The 24,645-nt window shown below is 53.0% G+C and overlaps 1 protein-coding gene across 2 annotated transcripts; it reads right to left on the reverse strand.

Annotated features, from left to right (window-relative positions):
• Positions 1–467: 467 nt before the first annotated feature.
• On the reverse strand, positions 468–24,410 carry ntmt1 (N-terminal Xaa-Pro-Lys N-methyltransferase 1). Of its 2 annotated transcripts, none has more exons than XM_078226177.1 (5): positions 24,078–24,410; positions 21,749–21,832; positions 8,989–9,201; positions 6,332–6,584; positions 468–1,689 (listed from the first exon to the last, which is right to left on the reverse strand). In XM_078226177.1, the coding sequence occupies exons 1-5, from the start codon at positions 24,306–24,308 to the stop codon at positions 1,433–1,435; spliced, it is 1,038 nt and encodes a 345-aa protein (XP_078082303.1). In that variant the 5' UTR covers positions 24,309–24,410; the 3' UTR covers positions 468–1,432. The 2 variants fall into 2 exon arrangements, with proteins under 2 accessions (XP_078082303.1, XP_078082304.1); XM_078226178.1 differs by having other exon boundaries at positions 21,726–21,832; positions 24,078–24,345.
• Positions 24,411–24,645: the final 235 nt, after the last annotated feature.

Here is a 24,645-nt window from a genome sequence, read left to right on the forward strand (position 1 = left end):
CCCCCAGACTGTACAGCGTCTCCTGCCTGCACCATCCCCCCTCAGACCGCGCGGTGCCCCCTCTGTGCCTCCCCCCTCGGACAACACGGTGCACCCCTCTGCACCGCACCCCCTCAGACAGTGCGGCGCCCCCTCTGCGCCGTCCCCCCCTCAGACCGCACAGTAACCCCTCTGCATCGTTCCTGGGAGTCTCAGGCCAGATTTTACGTTCAAGCCACAAGGGTAGAATTCAAACCCATTATCATCTGATTCAAAAAGTGAGAGAAGCAACTTATCCTCTGGGGCCGGTCAGGTTTATAAATATCAATCATGGAGTTGGTGCATTGAGCAGAATAATCACACAGACTAGCAATCCTGGATTATTCCTGCAGGCGTTAAGCGCAGTAACAGAGACCTGTTGGAGAGAATTCCTGCTGTGCTGGTCTGCACCGTCAGCAGTGATACTTTCAAATGACAAAACACACACATTTCACACAAAAATAATCCATTTATTTAATAAATTATGATATCTGATAAATTGCATTGTTTAAAAATTGAACCAAGTTTCTTGGGCCTCAACCTGTTGTGGGATCTGAATGCGTTTTCTCCAAACTTCAACGGCACACAAGACTGGGAGGTCGAGAGCGAGAGAGAGAAACGGAGAGAGAGAGTGCAGAGGCAGAGACTGGAAGGCTCCAATGGTGAGAATTCCCCAGGGTGAGTCATCGGTTAAAAAAGGCCAAAGCCATGGAAATACTTGCAGCCCGAGATTCACACCGGGCCAACATTAGCAAGGAAGCACTGCCCGTAAGTAACGCCCCAAAGCTCTGAGGCAACTGGGGAAGCCATGTTGCTCAGAGTGAGGTTTCTCAAGGGGGTTTAACGCAGTGGGTGGACAGATAATGCCGTCTGAGGAAGAAACTCCGGCCAAATTGGGCCTCTGGTTACAAGACGTGACCTTGAAGGGTGCAGCATTCCCTCATTGCTGGACTGAACTCTCACCCAGATCAGAAGCTTCAGTCCTGACGGGGACTTGTTGTTCGCCAGCTAATAGCTTCTGGTGAATGGAAAAAATAACCAGTCGATTCCAGCTCATTCTGCATGACAAATACAAAATACCCCAGTATCCCACCTCTTCCCTGGAAACTCTGCTCCGAAGAAATGCAGTGATGATCCAAGTGTAGTCAGAATCCAGAAAAGGGCATGAAACTGCTTACCCCGTCTCTCGGCATCCTGTTCAATGCTTCCCTCAGATTTATCCACTGGGGGAAAAGGTGGTTCCAGGTCATTCCAGGATGAAGTCTGATTCAGTTGTGCTCTGTGTTGTGCTTCAGGTTTCTTTTAGATCACACCCAGTGCGCCGGAGCTGTGCTTCATTCTCTTCTCTTTACCTCTCTCACTCTCCCCCTCTCCCCTGACGACACCCCTACCTCGCACAGGGGGTCAGTGAGCTTCACCTCAGGGCCAGACTGTACACCTGGTAAATCTCATCTGGGAAGTTGTCCTGTTTCTCCTCTGCTATCAGGTGAAGACCCGCTAGCCGCACGATGGCCCGCAGGGAGGACAGGTCCCGACAGACACTGCTGTCCACCTCGTCCTCAATCACCCCATCCTGGCTCACATTGTCCTTCACACAGATGATCCCGTTGGGGCGAAGACCCTTTTGGCACCTCTTCAGGAACTGGGTGAGGTGGGTGTCAGTCAAGTGCCCTGAAACAATGTCAAGAGAGACTCGGTGACTCCCTTATGGAAACTACAGGAGGCCGTCAAGACTGTCGAACATAATTCATACCTTGGCCTACATTCATAGAATTGTAAAAATTACAATGCAGGAAGCAGCTATTCTGCCCATCGCACCGGTGCTGTCTCTTTGAAAGAGCTATTCAATTAGTCCCACTCTTTCCTACAGCCTGGCAAATTTCTCCAGTGAGGATCCAATTTCCCCTTTGAAAGTTCCTCTTGAATCTGCTTCCATCACCTTCCAGATCACAGCAACTTGCTGGGTCAAATCTAACTCTCCACATCTCCCCCGCTGGTTCTTTTCCCAATTGTCTCCAATCTGTGTCCCTCTGGCTACCCACCCTCCTCCCACTTCCAGTAAATCTCCCCCTTAACCATCACTGTGCTTCAGGAGAACAATCCCAGCTTCTCCATGTATCTGAACTCCCTGTTCCCTGGAACACCCCCTCCCCAAGGCCTTGACATCTTCCCTAAAGTGCAAGGCCCACAGTCAGACATTATGTGCCAGGTGACCAATGATTTATGAAGATTTAGTTTAATCTCTCTTGCTTTTGTATTCTCTGCCTCCATTTATAAATCTTGCGAATTGTCTCGTTGAATTGACAGCAGAAATTTATACAAGAGCCTCTTGTGAGCTGAATATTGTGCTGACTGGTCCATTGCTAACTTCATTCTCCATTGTGCCAAGTCACTCACAACAAGAGTGTTCTGTACACGGACTCCAGCATGTGGTGGGGGTGAGGGCCACTAAAAACAGTCCCTATCTACGGTGTCTGCAGGATTACTGGGCTGCAGGGCTGGCAGCTTGGGTCCTGCTGCTGCTCACTATCCCTGCGGAACTGCACCTCGAGGCACCAGGCCTGGACAGCTTGTCGTTAGCCTCCAACGCTGCTCAATGCAAGGTCAACCCCCAGTGTTGTGTTTGAGGTGAGGTACTGGGGAGGGAAGGAGGGGCGTCAGGGCTAATGGTACCCCAGCCCCTGGTATTGGGGTGAGGGGGCAGAGATACTGGTATCCCAGCGTGACAGCGTGATTCAGCACCCAAAGATCAGAGTGAATCTCCAGGGTGGGAAATCCCCCGACGGGTAACTGTTGTTAGATCTCAGAGGTGTCACTGCTGCCCTGAGTGGTATGGGGCTGTCACAGGCACACGGGGAGGAGGGGGGGGGCTGTCACAGGCACACGGGGAGGAGGGGGGGGGGCTGTCACAGGCACACGGGGGGGGGGGGGCTGTCACAGGCACACGGGGAGGGGGGGGGGGCTGTCACAGGCACACGGGGAGGGGGGGGGGGGCTGTCACAGGCACACGGGGAGGGGGGGGGGGCTGTCACAGGCACACGGGGGGGGGGGGGCTGTCACAGGCACACGGGGAGGGGGGGGGGCTGTCACAGGCACACGGGGGGGGGGGGGGGTGCTGTCACAGGCACACGGGGGGGGGCTGTCACAGGCACACGGGGAGGGGGGGGGCTGTCACAGGCACACGGGGAGGGGGGGGGCTGTCACAGGCACACGGGGAGGGGGGGGGGCTGTCACAGGCACACGGGGAGGGGGGGGGCTGTCACAGGCACACGGGGGGGGGGGGCTGTCACAGGCACACGGGGAGGAGGGGGGGGCTGTCACAGGCACACGGGGGGGGGGGGGCTGTCACAGGCACACGGGGAGGGGGGGGGCTGTCACAGGCACACGGGGAGGAGGGGGGGGCTGTCACAGGCACACGGGGGGGGGGGGGCTGTCACAGGCACACGGGGGGAGGGGGGGGGCGCGCACTGACAGCAGAGGCTCATTAAAGACTGGCTGAACTTCACAATGACAAGACAGCAGTAACCCTTAGAGAACAGCTCATTTCACAGGGTAAGTATCATTAGTTTCTGGTCTGTGTTGTACTGGGTAAATGTGCACAGCCCAGGGCAGCTGTCGATGCTCTGTGCTCAGTACGTAGCCCAAAGTGCTTCGATTCTCAGCTGCATTGCTCTCAGATGGAATGATGGGTAGGGGGTAGAAAAGGGCCCCAGGGCCAATGGGGGTTGGGGAAAATCAGCTGTTTTGTTTTTATTCATTTGTGGGACATGGGCGTCGCTGGCTGGCCAGCATTTATTGCCCATCCCTGGTTGCCCTTGAGAAGGTGGTGGTGAGCTGCCTTGAATCGCTGCAGTCCATGTGCTGTGGGTTGACCCACAATGCCGTAAGGGAGGGAATTCCAGGACTTTGACCCAGCGACTGCGAAGGAATGGCGATATATTTCCAAGTCAGGATGGTGAGTGGCTTGGAGGGAAACTTGCAGGTGGTGGTGTTCCCAGGTATCTGCACCCCTCGTCCTTCTAGATGGAAGTGGTCGTGGGTTTGGAAGGTGCGGTCTGAGGATCTTTGGTGAGTTGCTGCAGTGCATCTTGTAGATAGTACACACTGCTGCTATGGAGTGTCAGTGCTGGAGGGAGTGGAGGTTTGTAGATGTGGTGCCAATCAAGCGGGGCTGCTTTGTCCTGGATGGTGTTGAGCTTCTTGAGCGTTGTTGGAGCTGCACCCATCCAGGCAAGTGGAGAGTGTTCCATCACACCCGACTTGTGCTGGTGCCCCCATTCCTTACCTCAAACCAATGCTCTGATGTCATAGAGTCAGAGATTTACAGCATGGAAACAGGCCCTTCGGCCCATCTTGCCCATGTACATAAACGTTAGCATGAACAGTGGGGCTGAATGGCTTGTCTCTGCTGCACATTCTATGACTGCCTGAGTGAACACTAACTGAGAACAAGCCTGGGCCTGACTATTTAAGGCAACCGGCAAGAGAACCAAAGACATTATGTGGAATAAATAATTACATGCAGCAAGTGGCTAGAATGTGGAATGCACAGCCTGAAAGGCTGGTTAATTGTGTCCTGTTACAGGGGATTAGATAAGCATCTGAATGGAAAGAGCAAAGAGTGGGACTAACTAAACTGCTCTATTGAGAGCTGGCATGGACTCGATGGGTAGAATGGCCTCCATCTGTGCATAACCATTCTCTGGTTCTCTCAAAGTCAGCTAACTCATCAATACAGTTGCCATCATGAATATCAGGCACCACACACAATGAGCAGTGTAACTGTACATTAATACAAACTGACGGACATTATTGAAGACCATCACCTTTGCTACTGCAAACTATAACCCCAAACCAGTTATGGGGGAGTGAAAGTACTAAAGCTAATGTAATTGGATCTGAAAGTGCTGCTATTTTCTTGAGTGGTTTTGCTTCAAGTGCGCCTTAAGGAGGGGTGAACAGTGAGCAAACACAGCTGTCTCTATGTGAAGTACACAGAGCAGCATCAAGACCTAATGACCGAGGATTTGGGAGCGTCACTGCAGTAAATAGCTAATGGTTTTCAATGTGGCGTTGATGCAGGCCACGGCCCATTTTAAACGCAGATGTTTTAGGCAGTGGGGTTTGTACAGCGTTAGGCTCACCCAGTAAACAGAGTGACTTCAGATATCGGTGCCTGTGCGATGTACCTCAACAAGCGATAAGAGTTTCCGGAGGTTGGGGAAAAGAGGCAGAATCGCTGCAGAGTGCATTAAAAATCTTACACCTGTGCTTCCTTCTTTTATATTCCTCTGCCCGAGTTTATAGTGGAAACTGCCTATGTAAACCTGTCACGCTTCAGATTTACAGCTATCAGCCCCACTGTCTGCCCGACAGAGAAGGCCACCTGCCGTAACTAACTGCTTCTCTCTGCCTCAAACTGCCAGAACGTTTTGCTATTTCAGTTTAAATTATCAGGTGAAAAGTATTTTGTCAAACTGAAGATAGAAAGGAGGATTTTAAATTGGGCATTGAATGAGGCCTGTTATTAGTTATTGCCAGCTGGTTTCACCTGGAGATCACACTTGGTCTCGAGACCCTGAAGCACAACTTGATTTCTTAAACTCAGTGAAATATATTATCTTATGTCTACATGAACATTCTGTCAATTTACTCCACTACAAATGTGGACATACTTATTTCAAATCCTGTAACTGGCAGCACAGTGGTTAGCGCTGCTGCCTCACAGCGCCAGGGACCTGGGTTCGATTCCCGGCTCGGGTCACTGTCTGTGTGGAGTTTGCACATTCTCCCCGTGTCTGCGTGGGTTTCCTCCGCGTGCTCCGGTTTCCTACCACAGTCCAAAGACGTGCAGGTTAGGTTGATTGGCCGTGCTAAATTGCCCCTTAGTGTCCTGGGATGGTAGGTTAGAGGGATTAGCGGGGTAAATTTGTGGGGGTAGGGCCTGGGTGGGATTGTGGTCGGTGCAGACTCAATTGGCTGAATGGCTTCTTTCTGCACTGTAGGGATTCTATGATCTGCATTTATAATGGAAACTTCCCATGTAAACATGTCACGTTAATACACGCTTCCATGATGAGGAGTTCAGTGCGACCACAGGTGGGAGTGTGTAATGGGGTGAGGGGTTTACATGGGCAAATACTATTATAAATGAGGATGCAGTAAGGACTGAATATAACGCAGTCTTCATTTTAAAATTCTATGTTCACGCCCTGGTCTCTGATTCCCCGCCCTCTAACCCTGCTCCATCTGCACTTGGTCTCAATACGTGTACAGACTCACTGACTAACAGCAATTCCACTCCGTGCCTTACCTATCACCCACTGGATCCAGATAACATCATATCTCTGGGGCTGTGGGATGAAGTCTTGCAGGCCACAGCAGTAGTAGTTGCCCACACGGCTGCCTTCCTCCCCCAGATGCGCCTTCGCTTTAGCTAAGAAGCTCTCCGTCACATCCACCATGTCGACAATTTTAAACAGAGGCAGCAGCAGCCTCTTGGTGATCCTGCCAATCCCAGCACCGCAGTCCAGTGCGCAGCCCGCGCTGGCTTTCCCCGAACCTTCCTGTCGACAACGAAAGATGGTGTAAAGGTGTTGCCAGACAGCGCAGTCACTCTCCAGCGTCCTGGTACGATTAGGTCTGTATCGGTTACTGGGCAGGCACCAAAATTCAGTCACTTCCCAAAAAGAGGGAGGCCATGGATTGGGATAATCCCATTTACAGCGGGATGAATTAAACCGCCCCTTGCTCTCATGCTTAAACACATCAAACCATTTTTACTGGAATGGGAGAGAGGGAAGAAACAATTCTGATCTATTTGTTGTGAATATCTGGCTCATAATTCATTTATGTGTTAGAATACAACTTTTAGCTTAAGGAAATAAAGATTTAAACTGTAGAAAAATGCGAGCATCTGGTGTGAACCTGGTAAAAACTCTGATGCAAATGCAATTGAAACAAGCCTGGGTTTAAGACACTCAGAAGGCAGCCTGTGTTTGTTGTCCAAGATCAGAGTTTCCACCACAGCGGAAATAAAAAATTTGAACAAATGATCAATCACTAAACGTGTCAAGGGATCAGGGAGTCTGGAGAGGGGCAATTTTATCCATTACGAAGATAAACTATTCTTTTGGGTTGCAGAATCAAAGGATTGCGTTGAAGGCGGAATTATTTGTTTGCAGTTCTGCTTGAATAAACCCAAAGCTTTTCTTGATTCATTTATGGGATGTGGGTGTCACCGGCTAGGCCAGCATTTATTGCCCATCCCTAATTGCCCCTTCAGAAGGTGATGGTGAGCTGCCTTCTTGAACCCGCTGCAGTCTGAGGTGTAGGTACACCCACAGTGCTGTTAGGGAGGGAATTCCAGGATTTTGACCCAGTGACAGTGAAGGAACGGCGATATATTTCCAAGTCAGGATGGTGAGTGACTTGGAGGGGAACCTCCAGGTGGTGATGTTCCACATTGCCATAGAGATAGTGATTTAGAGTAGAGCCTTGGGTAGAAGGTTCTTTTATTTTAATTTATCTGTGCTTGCTGACAGAAGCAGGTAGTTCAGTTTGGGATTTGAGGGGGAAAAGCAACAGGAAGATTTGCTTAGTTTGCAGCTAATGGAAGAGAACTACAGTGGTCCTCACAAAGCCTCGAGTCAGAAAGCAGTCAGCTTGGAAGAGCATTTTGGTAGATTGAACCAGAGTACGACTTACTCAGTTAATGGTAGGGTGTTGGGGAGAGTTATAGAACAAAGAGATCTAGGGGTACATGTTCATAGCTCCTTGAAAGTGGAGTCACAGGTGGACAGAGTGGTGAAGAAGGTATTCAGCATGCTTGGTTTCATCGGTCAGAACATTGAATACAGGAGTTGGGATGTTTTGTTGAAGTTGTACAAGACATTGGTAAGGCCACACTTGGAATGCTGTGTACAGTTCTGGTCACCCTATTATAGAAAGGATACTATTAAACTAGAAAGAGTGCAGAAAAGATTTACTAGGATGCTATCGGGACTTGAGGGATTGAGTTATAAGGAGAGGCTGAATAGACTGGGACTTTTCTCTCTGGAGCGTAGGAGGCTGAGGGGTGACCTTATAGAGGTCTATAAAATAATGTGGGGCATAGACAAGGTAGATAGTCAATATCTTTTCCCAAAGGTAGGGGAGTCTAAAACTAGAGGGCATAGGTTTAAGGTGAGAGGGGAGAGATACAAGAGTGTCCAGAGGGGCAATTTTTTCACATAGAGGGTGGTGAGCGTCTGGAACAAGCTGCCAGAGGTAGTAGTGGAGGCGGGTACAATTTTGTCTTTTAAAAAGCATTTAGACAGTTACATGGGTAAGATGGGTATAGAGGGATATGGGCCAAATGTGGGCAATTGGGATTAGCTCAGGGGTTTTAAAAAAATAGGGCGGCATGGACAAGTTGGGCCAAAGGGCCTGTTTCCATGCTGTAAACCTCTATGACTCTAGTCCCTCAACAGGATCGAACTCATTAGAATCCTATTCTAAGTGAGAATTTACCTGAAGAGGAAGAATTTGCAGGATTTGGGGAAAAGGCAGGGGAGTTGCACTTGGTGAATTACTCTTGCAGAAAATGAGCAAAACAAACAGGTGTAAGTGCCCCTGCTGTGCGACGGTTCTATTTGCTTAGATTAGCTAATTGTGCTGGTTCAAAGAAAATTTTACACTTGTACTTATGATGATGAATTTTAGCAGACGTTTGAGGTGTAACTTCAGCACCAGTGGCCAAAGCACTTACAACCCAATATCTGTTAGCCTGTTCCCCACTGCCTGCCCCACCACCCAGTCACAGGCCCCACCATTCTTATACCCCTAGGGGCACATTAAACCCACCACCTTTGTCATTCGGTTAGACCTGAAGATGCTGAGGTTAGTCTGGGATCACAAAAAATAAAAGCGTTTCAGGGGCAGGATTGAATAAGTGTTGGAAAGAACCCCAGTAATGAGAAAGAGACTCACCCCAATAAACCTCTGCAGAAACTTCTTGGAGGAGTTGATGTCGATGCTGGAGATGTGTCCGTAACCCCCCAACATGCCGTCCACTGTGGGTGGGATATTCTTCCAGTACTTCTTGGCTTTGGAGTAGAATCCATCTTCATCAGGAATCAGCTCCGTAGTCATTGTGCTGATATCCAGCCCAATCGGGGGAACAGAGGTAGAACTAGGGGTCAACTAGAGAGAAACAAGAAATAAATCCCACATGTACACACTAACAGATTCACTGGACAGATTACATCACAGAGAATAACCAGGGGACAGCGGAATTTACAGCGCAGGAACAGCTCACACGTTCCAACAGGTCTGTGTTGGTGTTGATGCTCCACGCGAGCCCCCACCCCCCCACTCTGTGCGAGCCCCCGCCCCATGCCCGCCATCCCCTCACCTTGTGCCCCGCGCGAGCCCCCCCCACCCTGTGCCCCGCGCGAGCCCCCACCCTGTGCCCCACGTGAGACCCCCCCCAACCTTGTGCCCCGCGCGTGCCTCCCCCTCACCCTGTGTCGCGCGCGAGCCCTCCCCCCAACTCTGTGACCCGCACAAGCCCCACCCACCCCACCTCTACGCTCCAGACAAGCCCCCCAGTCACACACACTGGAAAATTAAACCGAGAAGAATCTCCATCGAGGAAACTGCTCACCTCATGTTAGAGTCACACTGTGGGGGCAGGACAATCAGTAGCTGTACGAGAATATACCTCAATGATACCATCACCAGTACTGTACCCCAGTGTTATACAGTGACAGACCATCCCCACCAGTACTGTACCCCAGTGTTATACAGTGACAGACCTGTCTCCACCAGTACTGTACCCCAGTGTTATACAGTGACAGACCTGTCTCCACCAGTACTGTACCCCAGTGTTATACAGTGACAGACCTGTCTCCACCAGTACTGTACCCCAGTGTTATACAGTGACAGACCCGTCCCCACCAGCACTGTACCCCAGTGTTAGTGACACATCCCCACCATTACTGTACCAGTGTTATAGTGACAGACCTGTCCCCACCAGAACTGTACCCCAGTGTTATACAGCGACAGACCCGTCCCCACCAGAACTGTACCCGTGTTATACAGTGACAGACCCGTCCCCACCAGTACTGTACCCCAGTGTTATACAGTGACAGACCCGTCCCCACCAGTACTGTACCCCAGTGTTACACAGTGGCAGACCCGGCGCCACCAACACTGTACCCCAGTGTTATACAGTGACAGACCCGTCCCCACCAGTACTGTACACCAGTGTTATACAATGACAGACCCGTCCCCACCAGTACTGTACCCCAGTGTTATACAGCGACAGACCCGTCCTCACCAGTACTGCACCCCAGTGTTATACAGTGACAGACCCGTTCCCACCAGTACTGTACCCCAGTGTTATACAGCGACAGACCCGTTCCCACCAGTACTGTACCCCAGTGTTACACAGTGGCAGACCCGTCGCCACCAACACTGTACCCCAGTGTTATACAGTGACAGACCCGACCCCACCAGTACTGTACCCCAGTGTTATACAGCGACAGACCCGTCCCCACCAGTACTGCACCCCAGTGTTATACAATGACAGGCCCAACCCCACCAGTACTGTACCCCAGTGTTATACAGCGACAGACCCGTTCCCACCAGTACTGTACCCCAGTGTTATACAGTGACAGACCCGTCCCCACCAGTACTGTACCCCAGTGTTATACAATGGCAGACCCGTCCCCACCAGTACTGTACCCCAGTGTTATACAGTGACAGACCCGTCCTCACCAGTACTGTACCCCAGTGTTATACAGTGACAGACCCGTTCCCACCAGTACTGTACCCCAGTGTTATACAGTGACAGACCCGTCCCCACCAGTTCTGTACCCCAGTGTTATACAGTGACAGACCCGTCCCCACCAGTACTGTTCCCGTGTTACACAGTGACAGACCCGCCCCCACCAGTACTGTACCCCAGTGTTATACAGTGACAGACCCGTCCCCATCAGTACTGTGCCCCAGTGTTATACAGTGACAGACCCGTCCCCACCAGTACTGTGCCCGTGTTATACAGTGACAGACCCGTCCCCACCAGTGCTGTACCCCAGTGTTATACAGTGACAGACCCGTCCCCACCAGTACTGTGCCCCAGTGTTATACAGTGACAGACCCATCCCCACCAGTACTGTACCCCAGTGTTATACAGTGACAGACCCATCCCCATCAGTACTGTGCCCCAGTGTTATACAGTGACAGACCCATCCCCACCAGTACTGTACCCCAGTGTTATACAGTGACAGACCCGTCCCCACCAGTACTGTACCCCAGTGTTATACAGTGACAGACCCGTCCCCACCAGTACTGTACCCCAGTGTTATACAGCGACAGACCCGTCCCCACCAGTACTGTACCCCAGTGTTATACAGTGACAGACCCGTCCCCACCAGTACTGTACCCCAGTGTTATACAGTGACAGACCCATCCCCACCAGTACTGTACCCCAGTGTTATACAGTGACAGACCCGTCCCCACCAGTACTGTACCCCAGTGTTATACAGTGACAGACCCATCCCCACCAGTACTGTACCCCAGTGTTATACAGTGACAGACCCGTCCCCACCAGTACTGTACCCCAGTGTTATACAGTGACAGACTCGTCCCCACCAGTACTGTACCCCAGTGTTATACAGTGACAGACCAGTTCCCACCAGTACTGTACCCCAGTGTTATACAGTGACAGACCCGTCCCCACCAGTACTGTACCCCAGTGTTATACAGTGACAGACCCGTCCCCACCAGTACTGTACCCCAGTGTTATACAGTGACAGACCCGTCCCCACCAGTACTGTACCCCAGTGTTATACAGTGACAGACCCATCCCCACCAGTACTGTACCCCAGTGTTATACAGTGACAGACCCGTCCCCACCAGTACTGTACCCCAGTGTTATACAGTGACAGACTCGTCCCCACCAGTACTGTACCCCAGTGTTATACAGCGACAGACCCGTCCCCACCAGTACTGTACCCCAGTGTTATACAGTGACAGACCAGTTCCCACCAGTCATGTACCCCAGTGTTACATAGTGACAGACCGGATGTTCCGGTTTCCTCCCACAATCTGAAAGACGTACTGGTTAGGGTGCATTGACCCGAACAGGCGCCGGAGTGTGACGACTAGGGGAATTTCACAGTAACTTCGTTGCAATGTTAATGTAAGCCTTGTGATTAATAAATAAACTTTACTTTACCCATCCCCCACCAGTACTGTACCCCAGTTATACAGTGACAGACCCATCCCCACCAGTACTGTACCCCAGTGTTGTACACTGACAGACCCGTCCCCACCAGTACTGTACCCCAGTGTTGTACACTGACAGACCCGTCCCCACCAGTACTGTACCCCAGTGTTGTACACTGACAGACCCGTCCCCACCAGTACTGAACCCCAGTGTTATACACTGACAGACCCGTCCCCACCAGTACTGTACCCCAGTGTTGTACACTGACAGACCCGTCCCCACCAGTACTGTACCCCAGTGTTGTACACTGACAGACCCGTCCCCACCAGTACTGTACCCCAGTGTTGTACACTGACAGACCCGTCCCCACCAGTACTGTACCCCAGTGTTATACACTGACAGACCCGTCCCCACCAGTACTGTACCCCAGTGTTATACAGTGACAGACCCGACCCCACCAGTACTGTACCCCAGTGTTATACAGCGACAGACCCGTCCCCACCAGTACTGCACCCCAGTGTTATACAATGACAGGCCCAACCCCACCAGTACTGTACCCCAGTGTTATACAGCGACAGACCCGTTCCCACCAGTACTGTACCCCAGTGTTATACAGTGACAGACCCGTCCCCACCAGTACTGTACCCCAGTGTTATACAATGGCAGACCCGTCCCCACCAGTACTGTACCCCAGTGTTATACAGTGACAGACCCGTCCTCACCAGTACTGTACCCCAGTGTTATACAGTGACAGACCCGTTCCCACCAGTACTGTACCCCAGTGTTATACAGTGACAGACCCGTCCCCACCAGTTCTGTACCCCAGTGTTATACAGTGACAGACCCGTCCCCACCAGTACTGTTCCCGTGTTACACAGTGACAGACCCGCCCCCACCAGTACTGTACCCCAGTGTTATACAGTGACAGACCCGTCCCCATCAGTACTGTGCCCCAGTGTTATACAGTGACAGACCCGTCCCCACCAGTACTGTGCCCGTGTTATACAGTGACAGACCCGTCCCCACCAGTACTGTACCCCAGTGTTATACAGTGACAGACCCGTCCCCACCAGTACTGTGCCCCAGTGTTATACAGTGACAGACCCATCCCCACCAGTACTGTACCCCAGTGTTATACAGTGACAGACCCATCCCCATCAGTACTGTGCCCCAGTGTTATACAGTGACAGACCCATCCCCACCAGTACTGTACCCCAGTGTTATACAGTGACAGACCCGTCCCCACCAGTACTGTTCCCGTGTTATACAGTGACAGACCCGCCCCCACCAGTACTGTACCCCAGTGTTATACAGTGACAGACCCGCCCCCACCAGTACTGTACCCCAGTGTTATACAGTGACAGACCCGCCCCCACCAGTACTGCACCCCAGTGTTATACAGTGACAGACTCGTCCCCACCAGTACTGTACCCCAGTGTTATACAGTGACAGACCAGTTCCCACCAGTACTGTACCCCAGTGTTATACAGTGACAGACCAGTTCCCACCAGTCATGTACCCCAGTGTTACATAGTGACAGACCGGATGTTCCGGTTTCCTCCCACAATCTGAAAGACGTACTGGTTAGGGTGCATTGACCCGAACAGGCGCCGGAGTGTGACGACTAGGGGAATTTCACAGTAACTTCGTTGCAATGTTAATGTAAGCCTTGTGATTAATAAATAAACTTTACTTTACCCATCCCCCACCAGTACTGTACCCCAGTTATACAGTGACAGACCCATCCCCACCAGTACTGTACCCCAGTGTTGTACACGGACAGACCCGTCCCCACCAGTACTGTACCCCAGTGTTGTACACTGACAGACCCGTCCCCACCAGTACTGAACCCCAGTGTTATACACTGACAGACCCGTCCCCACCAGTACTGTACCCCAGTGTTGTACACTGACAGACCCGTCCCCACCAGTACTGAACCCCAGTGTTATACACTGACAGACCCATCCCCACCAGTACTGTACCCCAGTGTTGTACACTGACAGACCCGTCCCCACCAGTACTGTACCCCAGTGTTGTACACTGACAGACCCGTCCCCACCAGTACTGTACCCCAGTGTTGTACACTGACAGACCCGTCCCCACCAGTACTGTACCCCAGTGTTGTACACTGACAGACCCATCCCCACCAGTACTGTACCCCAGTGTTGTACACTGACAGACCCGTCCCCACCAGTACTGTACCCCAGTGTTGTACACTGACAGACCCGTTCCCACCAGTACTGTACCCCAGTGTTGTACACTGACAGACCCGTCCCCACCAGTACTGTACCCCAGTGTTGTACACTGACAGACCCGTCCCCACCAGTACTGAACCCCAGTGTTATACACTGACAGACCTGTACCCACCAGTTTTGTACCCATTACAGTGATGCAGCTAATGGCGAGATGTGAGCACAGCTAAGGAGACCTGTTACTAAATGCACCGGGTTCAGGCTGCTGAACCCGTGTCAGTGTGAGCCTCTGAGAATGTTCACTCAATGACAGGAATATCCAGTTTCTGACCGTACCATGTTGGGAGTCGCATCGTCACACTGTGGCTTAAAGTGTCAGCTTAAGTTGTCTTGTAAGATCCAGAAAGCTGACAAACCTGTTCATCGCCAATTCCAAAAGGACTATTTTGCAAAGAGCCAGAATCATTCTTCCCCTGTAAAGCACAGGTCAGTCTCCCGCTCTCTGTCACAAGTACATCAGGTGGAGAAAGCTGATCCCACTTTCTCAGCTGCGACAGGGGTACGAGGAAGAAGATTGTTCAGATACTGAGCAGTGAATCAGTGCTCCCTCTATTGCTCTTTACCTCAGCTACAGACCACGAGGTCTACGCTCTGCATGGGGACATGGTAGAAGCATCAGCCAGAAATCTGAGATCCAGATTCTCATTAATCTGCAGATGGATCCTAAACTGCAACTGGTAGAAGTTGGCCATCAATAAGGCAACTGCGCCAAGAACAAGCTCACACTTATACAGTGTGTTTCATATCCCCTGGGTATTGCAAAGTGATTAATTTGGAAGTGTAATCATTGCTGTAATGTAGAAACGACAGCAGCCAATTTGTACACAGCAGGAGAATGGCCAGGTACTCTCTCCCAGCTACTGGCTGAAGGGTAAACTCTGTCCCAGCTACTGGCTGAAGGGTAAACTCTGTCCCAGCTACTGGCTGAAGTGCACTAGAAAGCTTTAGATTGGCTAAGAGGGAGTTGAAGAGCGAGCTTAGAAGGGCTAAAAGGGGACATGAGAAGACTTTGGCGGATAGGGTTAAAGAGAATCCTAAGGCGTTCTATAGGTATGTCAAGAACAGAAGGTTGGTTAGGGCAAGTTTAGGGCCAGTTATAGATGGCAGAGGGAAGTTATGTGTGGAACCGGAGGAGATTGGTGAAGCATTGAACCAATATTTCTCTTCGGTGTTCACGCAAGGGGACATGAATATAGCTGAGGAGGACACTGGGTTGCAAGGGAGTAGAATAGACAGTATTACAGTTGATAAGGAGGATGTGCAGGATATTCTGGAGGGTCTGAAAATAGATAAATCCCCTGGTCCGGATGGGATTTATCCAAGGATTCTCTGGGAGGCAAGAGAAGTGATTGCAGAGCCTCTGGCTCTGATCTTCAGGTCGTCGTTGGCCTCTGGTATAGTACCAGAAGATTGGAGGTTAGCGAATGTTGTCCCATTGTTTAAGAAGGGGAACAGAGACTTCCCCGGGAATTATAGACCGGTGAGTCTCACTTCTGTTGTCGGCAAGATGTTGGAAAAAATTATAAGGGATAGGATTTATAGTTATTTGGAGAGTAATGAATTGATAGGTGATAGTCAGCATGGTTTTGTGGCAGGTAGGTCGTGCCTTACTAACCTTATTGAGTTTTTTGAGAAAGTGACCAAGGAGGTGGATGGGGGCAAGGCAGTGGACGTGGTATATATGGATTTTAGTAAGGCGTTTGATAAGGTTCACCATGGTAGGCTTCTGCAGAAAATGCAGATGTATGGGATTGGGGGTGATCTAGGAAATTGGATCAGGAATTGGCTAGCGGATAGGAAACAGAGGGTGGTGGTTGATAGTAAATATTCATCATGGAGTGCGGTTACAAGTGGTGTACCTCAGGGATCTGTTTTGGGGCCACTGCTGTTTGTAATATTTATTAATGATCTGGATGAGGGTATAGTTGGGTGGATTAGCAAATTTGCTGATGACACCAAAGTCGGTGGTGTGGTAGACAGTGAGGAAGGGTGTCGTAGTTTGCAGGAAGACTTAGACAGGTTGCAAAGTTGGGCCGAGAGGTGGCGGATGGAGTTTAATGCGGAGAAGTGTGAGGTAATTCACTTTGGTAGGAATAACAGATGTGTTGAGTATAGGGCTAACGGGAGGACTTTGAATAGTGTGGAGGAGCAGAGGGATCTAGGTGTATGTGTGCATAGATCCCTGAAAGTTGGGAATCAAGTAGATAAGGTTGTTAAGAAGGCATATGGTGTCTTGGCGTTTATTGGTAGGGGGATTGAATTTAGGAGTCGTAGCGTTATGTTGCAACTGTACACAACTCTGGTGCGGCCGCACTTGGAGTACTGTGTGCAGTTCTGGTCCCCACATTACAGGAAGGATGTGGAGGCTTTGGAGAGGGTGCAGAGGAGGTTTACCAGGATGTTGCCTGGTATGGAGGGGAGATCCTATGAGGAGAGGCTGAGGGATTTGGGATTGTTTTCGCTGGAAAGGCGGCGGCTAAGAGGGGATCTTATTGAAACATATAAGATGATTAGAGGTTTAGATAGGGTGGATAGTGATAGCCTTTTTCCTCTGATGGAGAAATCCAGCACGAGGGGGCATGGCTTTAAATTGAGGGGGGGTAGTTATAGAACCGATGTCAGGGGTAGGTTCTTTACCCAGAGGGTGGTGAGGGATTGGAATGCCCTGCCAGCATCAGTTGTAAATGCGCCTAGTTTGGGGGCGTTTAAGAGATCCGTAGATAGGTTCATGGACGAAAAGAAATTGGTTTAGGTTGGAGGGTCACAGTTTTTTTTTAACTGGTCGGTGCAACATCGTGGGCCGAAGGGCCTGTTCTGCGCTGTAATGTTCTATGTTCTATGTTCTATGAAGGGTAAACTCTGTCCCAGCTACTGGCTGAAGGGTAAACTCTGTCCCAGCTACTGGCTGAAGGGTAAACTCTGTCCCAGCTACTGGCTGAAGGGTAAACTCTGTCCCAGCTACTGGCTGAAGGGTAAACTCTGTCCCAGCTACTGGCTGAAGGGTAAACTCTGTCCCAGCTACTGGCTGAAGGGTAAACTCTGTCCCAGCTACTGGCTGAAGGGTAAACTCTGTCCAGGACATGGGGAGAAATTCTCTGCGCTTTTTCAATAGCACGGTCTTTTATATCCACCTGAATAAGCAGACTCAGTTTAACATCTCATCCAACAGACAGCAACTATGCAGCACTCCCTCAGCACAGCACTGTCAGCCCAGATTACATGAACTCAAAATTCCTAAAATGGGGCTTCAGTCCACGACCGGATCCAGAGGAGGGAGAAGGCTTCTTGGTGCAGAGAATTCAAACAGGATAAACTTTACAAAAACAGGGAAGCCATGTTGGGGTTGTATAGAACTTTGGTGAGGCCACAGCTGGAGCACTGTGTGCAGTTCTGGTCACCACATTATGAGAAGGATGTGATTGGACTGGAGGGGGTGCAGAGGAGATTCACCAGGATGCTGCCTGGGACGGAGCATTGAAGTTATGAAGAGAGGTTGGATAGGTTTGGGTTGTTTTCATTGGAGCAGAGAAGACTGAGGGGCGACCTGATTGAGGTGTTCAAGATTATGAGGGAGACGGACAGAGTGGATAAGGAGCAGCTGTTCCCCTTAGTTGAAGGGTCAGTCACGAGGGGATGTAGTTTCAAGGCAAGGGGCAGGAGGTTTAAGGGGGGGGGGGGGATGTGAGGAAAAACCCTTTTTACCCAGAGGGTGGTGAGGGTCTGGAATGCGCTGCCTGGGAGGGTGGTAGAGGGCGGGTTGCCTCACATCCTTTAAAAAATACCTGGGTGAGCACTTGGCTCATCATCACATTCAGGGCTATGGGCCAAGGACTGGTGGATGGGATTCGGTGGGAGTTCAGGTGTTTCTAATGTGTCAGTGCAGACTCGATGGGCCGAAGGGCCTCTTCCGCACTGTGGGATTCTGTGAAGGTAGCAAGATGAAAGTTAAACACAAGAGCGTGTTGTGCGTCGGGTGCTGTTTGGATATTGTTGGCCTTCAATCAGGTGATAGAAAGGTTACCAGACACAGTTCAATCAGGAAGCTGAACATTGCTGAAATGGTAACATTCCACACAGAGTGCACAGGGACGGGAAGGGGGGGGAGTGAGTGGGGGTATTGTTTGGAAGTACAGCAGACAGCACAGAGAGAAAACCACAGAGAGCCACAAAAGGCAGAGAATTCCCGGTCTGGTAGACGTTTGGAATACAAAAGAAAAGACAGGCTTGCAATTATACAGCACTTTTCACAACCACCTAACCTCTCAAATCCCGTTACAGCCGGTGAGTACTCACTGAAATGTGGCCACATAGGAAATGTAAGGAGGTTAACAACAGGCTGCAGTTAGAGCACCGCGCACAGGTTTTACAGCCCATTCCTCAAATTGACATTAATAGAATAGGTGTGGTACAGATCTGAGGGGGGTCTGACAGGGGCTTACAGTTGTGAAGAGAGACGTGAGAACCTGGGCCTTTTCACACAAGATGGGAGATGTTTAAGGGGTGAACTGGCAGATTAGCAGAGTTTACAAAAACAGAAAATGCTGGAAAATCTCAGCAGGTCTGACAGCATCTGTGCAGTGAGAATAGAGCCAACGTTTCGAGTCTGGATGACATTTTGCCAGAGTTCCTTATTGTAAACTATTAAAATTTACAATAAGGTAAAGAGATAAACTGTTTTCACAGGTGAGGGGGGCTGCAATTCAATAAATCTGTACACTTTCAGGCTGTACTATATCCATCACACAGACCGGAATGAAGTGATTGCATTGTTGGCTCATGGAGGGTAATCAGAGGCTGAGAAGAGGGTGTCAGCTGGAACAGCAGAACTGAGCAGGTCCAGGGTATTTTTTGGACTGTGATCAGTGCAGTGATGGGACTAACCATAAGAATCAGGAACAGGCCATTCAGCCCTTCAAGCTTATGCCACTATTTAATAAAGTCATAGCTGATCTGACACTCACCAAGTCCACTTTCCTGCCTTCTCTTGGTAACCCTTAATTCCCCAACTGATTAAAAAATTATCCATCTCAGCCTTGAGAACGTTCCAGGACGTGGCTTCCACAGCTTCCTGGGGTAAAGAATTCCAAAGATTCACCAGTCTTTGAAAGAAGAAATTCTTCCTCAAATCCACCTTAAATGAGCTCACCCTTATTCTGCGACTATCATGGAATCCCTACAGCGCAGAAACGGCCCATGGAGTCTGCACCGAATCGCCAACAGAGCATCTTACCCAGGAACCCCCCACCCTGTCCCCATAACCCCATGCATTTACCCCGTTATTCCCCCTAACCTTCACGTCTTGCGACACTAAGGGGCAATTTATCATGGCCAATCCACCTAACCTGCACATCTTTGGACTGTGGGAGGAAACCGGAGCACCCGGAGGAAACCCACAACCCACGCAGACACAGGACAACGTGCAAACTCCACAGAGTCACCCGAGGCTGGAATCGAACCCGTGTCCCTGGCGCTGAGGGGCAGCAATGCTAACCACCATGCCACCCCTCTGCTCCAACACTCTCTCATGAACGGAAATATCCCAACATTAAAATTTGGAAAACAAGGGAAAAAAACAAGGAAATTTGGCATGTCAGCTACGACTCTCACCAACTTTTACAGATGCACCATAGAAAGCATTCTTTCTGGTTGTATCACAGCTTGGAATGGCTCCTGCTCTGCCCAAGGCCGCAAGGACCTACAAAAGGTCGTGAATGTAGCCCAATCCATCACGCAAACCAGCCTCCCATCCATTGACTCTGTCTACACTTCCCGCTGCCTCGGCAAAGCAGCCAGCATAATTAAGGACGCCACACACCCCGGACATTCTCTCTTCTGCCTTCTTCCATCGGGAAAAAGATACAAAAGTCGGAGGTCACGTACCAACTGACTCAAGAACAGCTTCTTCCCTGCTGCCGTCAGACTTTTGAATGGACCTACCTCGCACTAAGTTGATCTTTCTCTACACCCTAGCTATGACTGCAACACTACATTCTGCACTCTCTCCTTTCCTTCTCTATGAACGGTATGCTTTGTCTGTATAGCGCGCAAGAAACAATAGTTTTCACTGTTAATACACATGACAGTAATAAATCAAATCAAATTATTCATCCTGTCTAACCCCCTAAGAATCTTATACGTTCAATTATATCACCTCACAGTCTTCTGAACTCCAAGGGATACAGACCCAAGCTGTTTAATCTTTCCTCATATGGCAGTCCCCCCATACCCGGAATCATCCGAGTAAACCACCTCTGTACTGCCTCCAATAATATATCTTTCCTTAAATAAGGGGACCAAAACTGTACACAATATTCTAAATGTGGCCTCACTCGTACCTTGTACAGTTGCAGCAACACCTCTTTACTTTTATACTCCAGCCAGCCTTGAAATAAAAGCTAGCATTTAATTTGCCTTCCCTATTACCTCCTGCCCAAGTCCCTTTGTGCTCCAGCTTTCTGCAGTCTCTCTCCATTTAAATAATAATCTGCCTTCTCATTCTTTCTTCCAAAATGAACGAGCTCACATGTTCCCCACATTGAATTCCATTTGCCAATTTTCTGCTCACTCACCAACCTGTCAGTATCTCTCTGTAAACTATATCCTCCTCACAACCTGCCTTCCCTCCCACCTTTGTATCATCCACAAATTGCCCATAGTACACTGTCCCTTCCTCCAAATCCTTAATACATATTGTGAGGAGCTGCAGTCCCAGCACTGATCCCTGTTCCACTCCATGGTTACTGCCCTCAACCTGAGAAAGACCCCCTTATCACTACTCCCTGTTAGTTAGCCAATCCTTTATCCATGCCAGAATATTACTTCCAACGCCATGAGCTCCTATCCTTAGTAGTCTTTTGAGTGGCACCTTATCAAATGCCGTTTGAAACTCCAAATAAACAACATCTACTGGTTCTCCTCTATCTACTTTGGCTGAGACCTCCTCAAAGAACTCTAGTAAATTTGTCAGATGTGATTTCCTCTTCATGAAACTATGCTGCCTCTGCTTGATCAGATTGTGACTTTCCAAATACACTGCTGTTCTCTCCTGGGAGAGAACTGGGAGACAGTCCCCTCTCAGAATAGTCTGACTGGTTTAACAGCTGTGGGATTGAGACACGTGGTGAGGAGCCTCCCACAGAGCTGCCTTGTCAGAAATCCCACAGCTATATTGGGGAAAAAATCCGCTCCCTGTCAGCCTTCTGTCCTTCACAGTGTCAGAGGGAAGGGGATGAGTGGAATACCTTCAGGCTCTGGGACTTCTCACCTTCCGAGAGCGAGCGAGTCTCTCAGTTTCAGCTGCAGTCAACACCCTCGGAGGAGCAGTTGGATATCCAGCTGCCTGGTCACTCTGGAGAGGGAACCACAGATTAAAAATATAAATAGAAGTGACAACAGGCCCTCAGTGCCTCGTGGGGGGTCTGGAGTGGGGGTTCGGGGGGTCTGGAGGGTGGTAGGAGAGAGGGGGGTCTGGAGTGGGGGGGGAAAAGAGGAGGGGTCTGAAGGATGGGGGTCTGGAGGGAGGTGGGTGAGGGGGGGTCTGGAGGGCGGTGGGTGAGGGGGGGTCTGGAGGGCGGTGGGTGAGGGGGGGTCTGGAGGGCGGTGGGTGAGGGGGGGTCTGGAGGGCGGTGGGTGAGGGGGGGTCTGGAGGGCGGTGGGTGAGGGGGGGTCTGGAGGGCGGTGGGTGAGGGGGGGTCTGGAGGGCGGTGGGTGAGGGGGGGTCTGGAGGGCGGTGGGTGAGGGGGGGTCTGGAGGGCGGTGGGTGAGGGGGGTCTGGAGGGCGGTGGGTGAGGGGGGGTCTGGAGGGCGGTGGGTGAGGGGGGGTCTGGAGGGCGGTGGGTGAGGGGGGGTCTGGAGGGCGGTGGGTGAGGGGGGGTCTGGAGGGCGGTGGGTGAGGGGGGGTCTGGAGGGCGGTGGGTGAGGGGGGGTCTGGAGGGCGGTGGGTGAGGGGGGGTCTGGAGGGCGGTGGGTGAGGGGGGGTCTGGAGGGCGGTGGGTGAGGGGGGTCTGGAGGGCGGTGGGTGAGGGGGGGTCTGGAGGGCGGTGGGTGAGGGGGGGTCTGGAGGGCGGTGGGTGAGGGGGGGTCTGGAGGGCGGTGGGTGAGGGGGGGTCTGGAGGGCGGTGGGTGAGGGGGGGTCTGGAGGGCGGTGGGTGAGGGGGGGTCTGGAGGGCGGTGGGTGAGGGGGGGTCTGGAGGGCGGTGGGTGAGGGGGGGTCTGGAGGGCGGTGGGTGAGGGGGGGTCTGGAGGGCGGTGGGTGAGGGGGGGTCTGGAGGGCGGTGGGTGAGGGGGGGTCTGGAGGGCGGTGGGTGAGGGGGGGTCTGGAGGGCGGTGGGTGAGGGGGGGTCTGGAGGGCGGTGGGTGAGGGGGGGTCTGGAGGGCGGTGGGTGAGGGGGGGTCTGGAGGGCGGTGGGTGAGGGGGGGTCTGGAGGGCGGTGGGTGAGGGGGGGTCTGGAGGGCGGTGGGTGAGGGGGGGTCTGGAGGGCGGTGGGTGAGGGGGGGGTCTGGAGGGCGGTGGGTGAGGGGGGGGTCTGGAGGGCGGTGGGTGAGGGGGGGGTCTGGAGGGCGGTGGGTGAGGGGGGGGGTCTGGAGGGCGGTGGGTGAGGGGGGGGTCTGGAGGGCGGTGGGTGAGGGGGGGGTCTGGAGGGCGGTGGGTGAGGGGGGGGTCTGGAGGGCGGTGGGTGAGGGGGGGTCTGGAGGGCGGTGGGTGAGGGGGGGTCTGGAGGGCGGTGGGTGAGGGGGGGTCTGGAGGGCGGTGGGTGAGGGGGGGTCTGGAGGGCGGTGGGTGAGGGGGGGTCTGGAGGGCGGTGGGTGAGGGGGGGGTCTGGAGGGCGGTGGGTGAGGGGGGGTCTGGAGGGCGGTGGGTGAGGGGGGGTCTGGAGGGCGGTGGGTGAGGGGGGGTCTGGAGGGCGGTGGGTGAGGGGGGGTCTGGAGGGCGGTGGGTGAGGGGGGGTCTGGAGGGCGGTGGGTGAGGGGGGGTCTGGAGGGCGGTGGGTGAGGGGGGGTCTGGAGGGCGGTGGGTGAGGGGGGGGTCTGGAGGGCGGTGGGTGAGGGGGGGGTCTGGAGGGCGGTGGGTGAGGGGGGGGTCTGGAGGGCGGTGGGTGAGGGGGGGTCTGGAGGGCGGTGGGTGAGGGGGGGGGTCTGGAGGGCGGTGGGTGAGGGGGGGGGTCTGGAGGGCGGTGGGTGAGGGGGGGTCTGGAGGGCGGTGGGTGAGGGGGGGTCTGGAGGGCGGTGGGTGAGGGGGGGTCTGGAGGGCGGTGGGTGAGGGGGGGGTCTGGAGGGCGGTGGGTGAGGGGGGGTCTGGAGGGCGGTGGGTGAGGGGGGGTCTGGAGGGCGGTGGGTGAGGGGGGGTCTGGAGGGCGGTGGGTGAGGGGGGGTCTGGAGGGCGGTGGGTGAGGGGGGGTCTGGAGGGCGGTGGGTGAGGGGGGGGTCTGGAGGGCGGTGGGTGAGGGGGGGGTCTGGAGGGCGGTGGGTGAGGGGGGGTCTGGAGGGCGGTGGGTGAGGGGGGGGTCTGGAGGGCGGTGGGTGAGGGGGGGGTCTGGAGGGCGGTGGGTGAGGGGGGGGTCTGATGGGGGTGGAGGCGGGGTTGCCGCACTTACTGAACAGCTCGGGGCTTCTCCAGAAGTTTCAGTCCGGTCGCTGGGCGCTGCGCTGTGGGGGAGCGGGGCCGGGGCCGGGGCCGGGGCGGGTTTGGGGCCGGGACTCGGGCTCTGTCTCGGGCCGGGCGGACTCGCTCTCTCTCCCGCAGCTCCCGCTCGCTGGAGCCGCTCAGCGCCAACTGACCGCAGTGCAGCCCCGCCCACTCGCCACGTCACCGAGACCACACCCATCGCCGTGACGTCTCACGGCCCCGCCCACACCGTGACCGCCTCCCTGGCCCCGCCCAGCCGGTTGCTATTGGAGACGGCTCCGCGCGTCCTCAAGTTTGGGCTGCAGGGGAGCGGCAAATCGGCTGGGGGTGGCGTCACCAGAGCTCCCCCTCCCCCCCTCCCTCGGTGCAATGGGGGCGGGCGGGAGGGGGGAAAGGCAATGGTTCATTCTCACCAAAACCCAGTGGGCGCTCCCTCTGCAAGGTCAATGCCCAGTGAGAGCCGCACCCCGGGGCCCTGTGCCCAGGCCAGGCCCTGCCGGCACCCCGGGCCCAGGCCAGGCCCTGCCGGCACCCCG

The sequence above is a fragment of the Mustelus asterias genome, chromosome 13 (assembly GCF_964213995.1).
Source record: "Mustelus asterias chromosome 13, sMusAst1.hap1.1, whole genome shotgun sequence".
Taxonomy (NCBI): domain Eukaryota; kingdom Metazoa; phylum Chordata; class Chondrichthyes; order Carcharhiniformes; family Triakidae; genus Mustelus; species Mustelus asterias.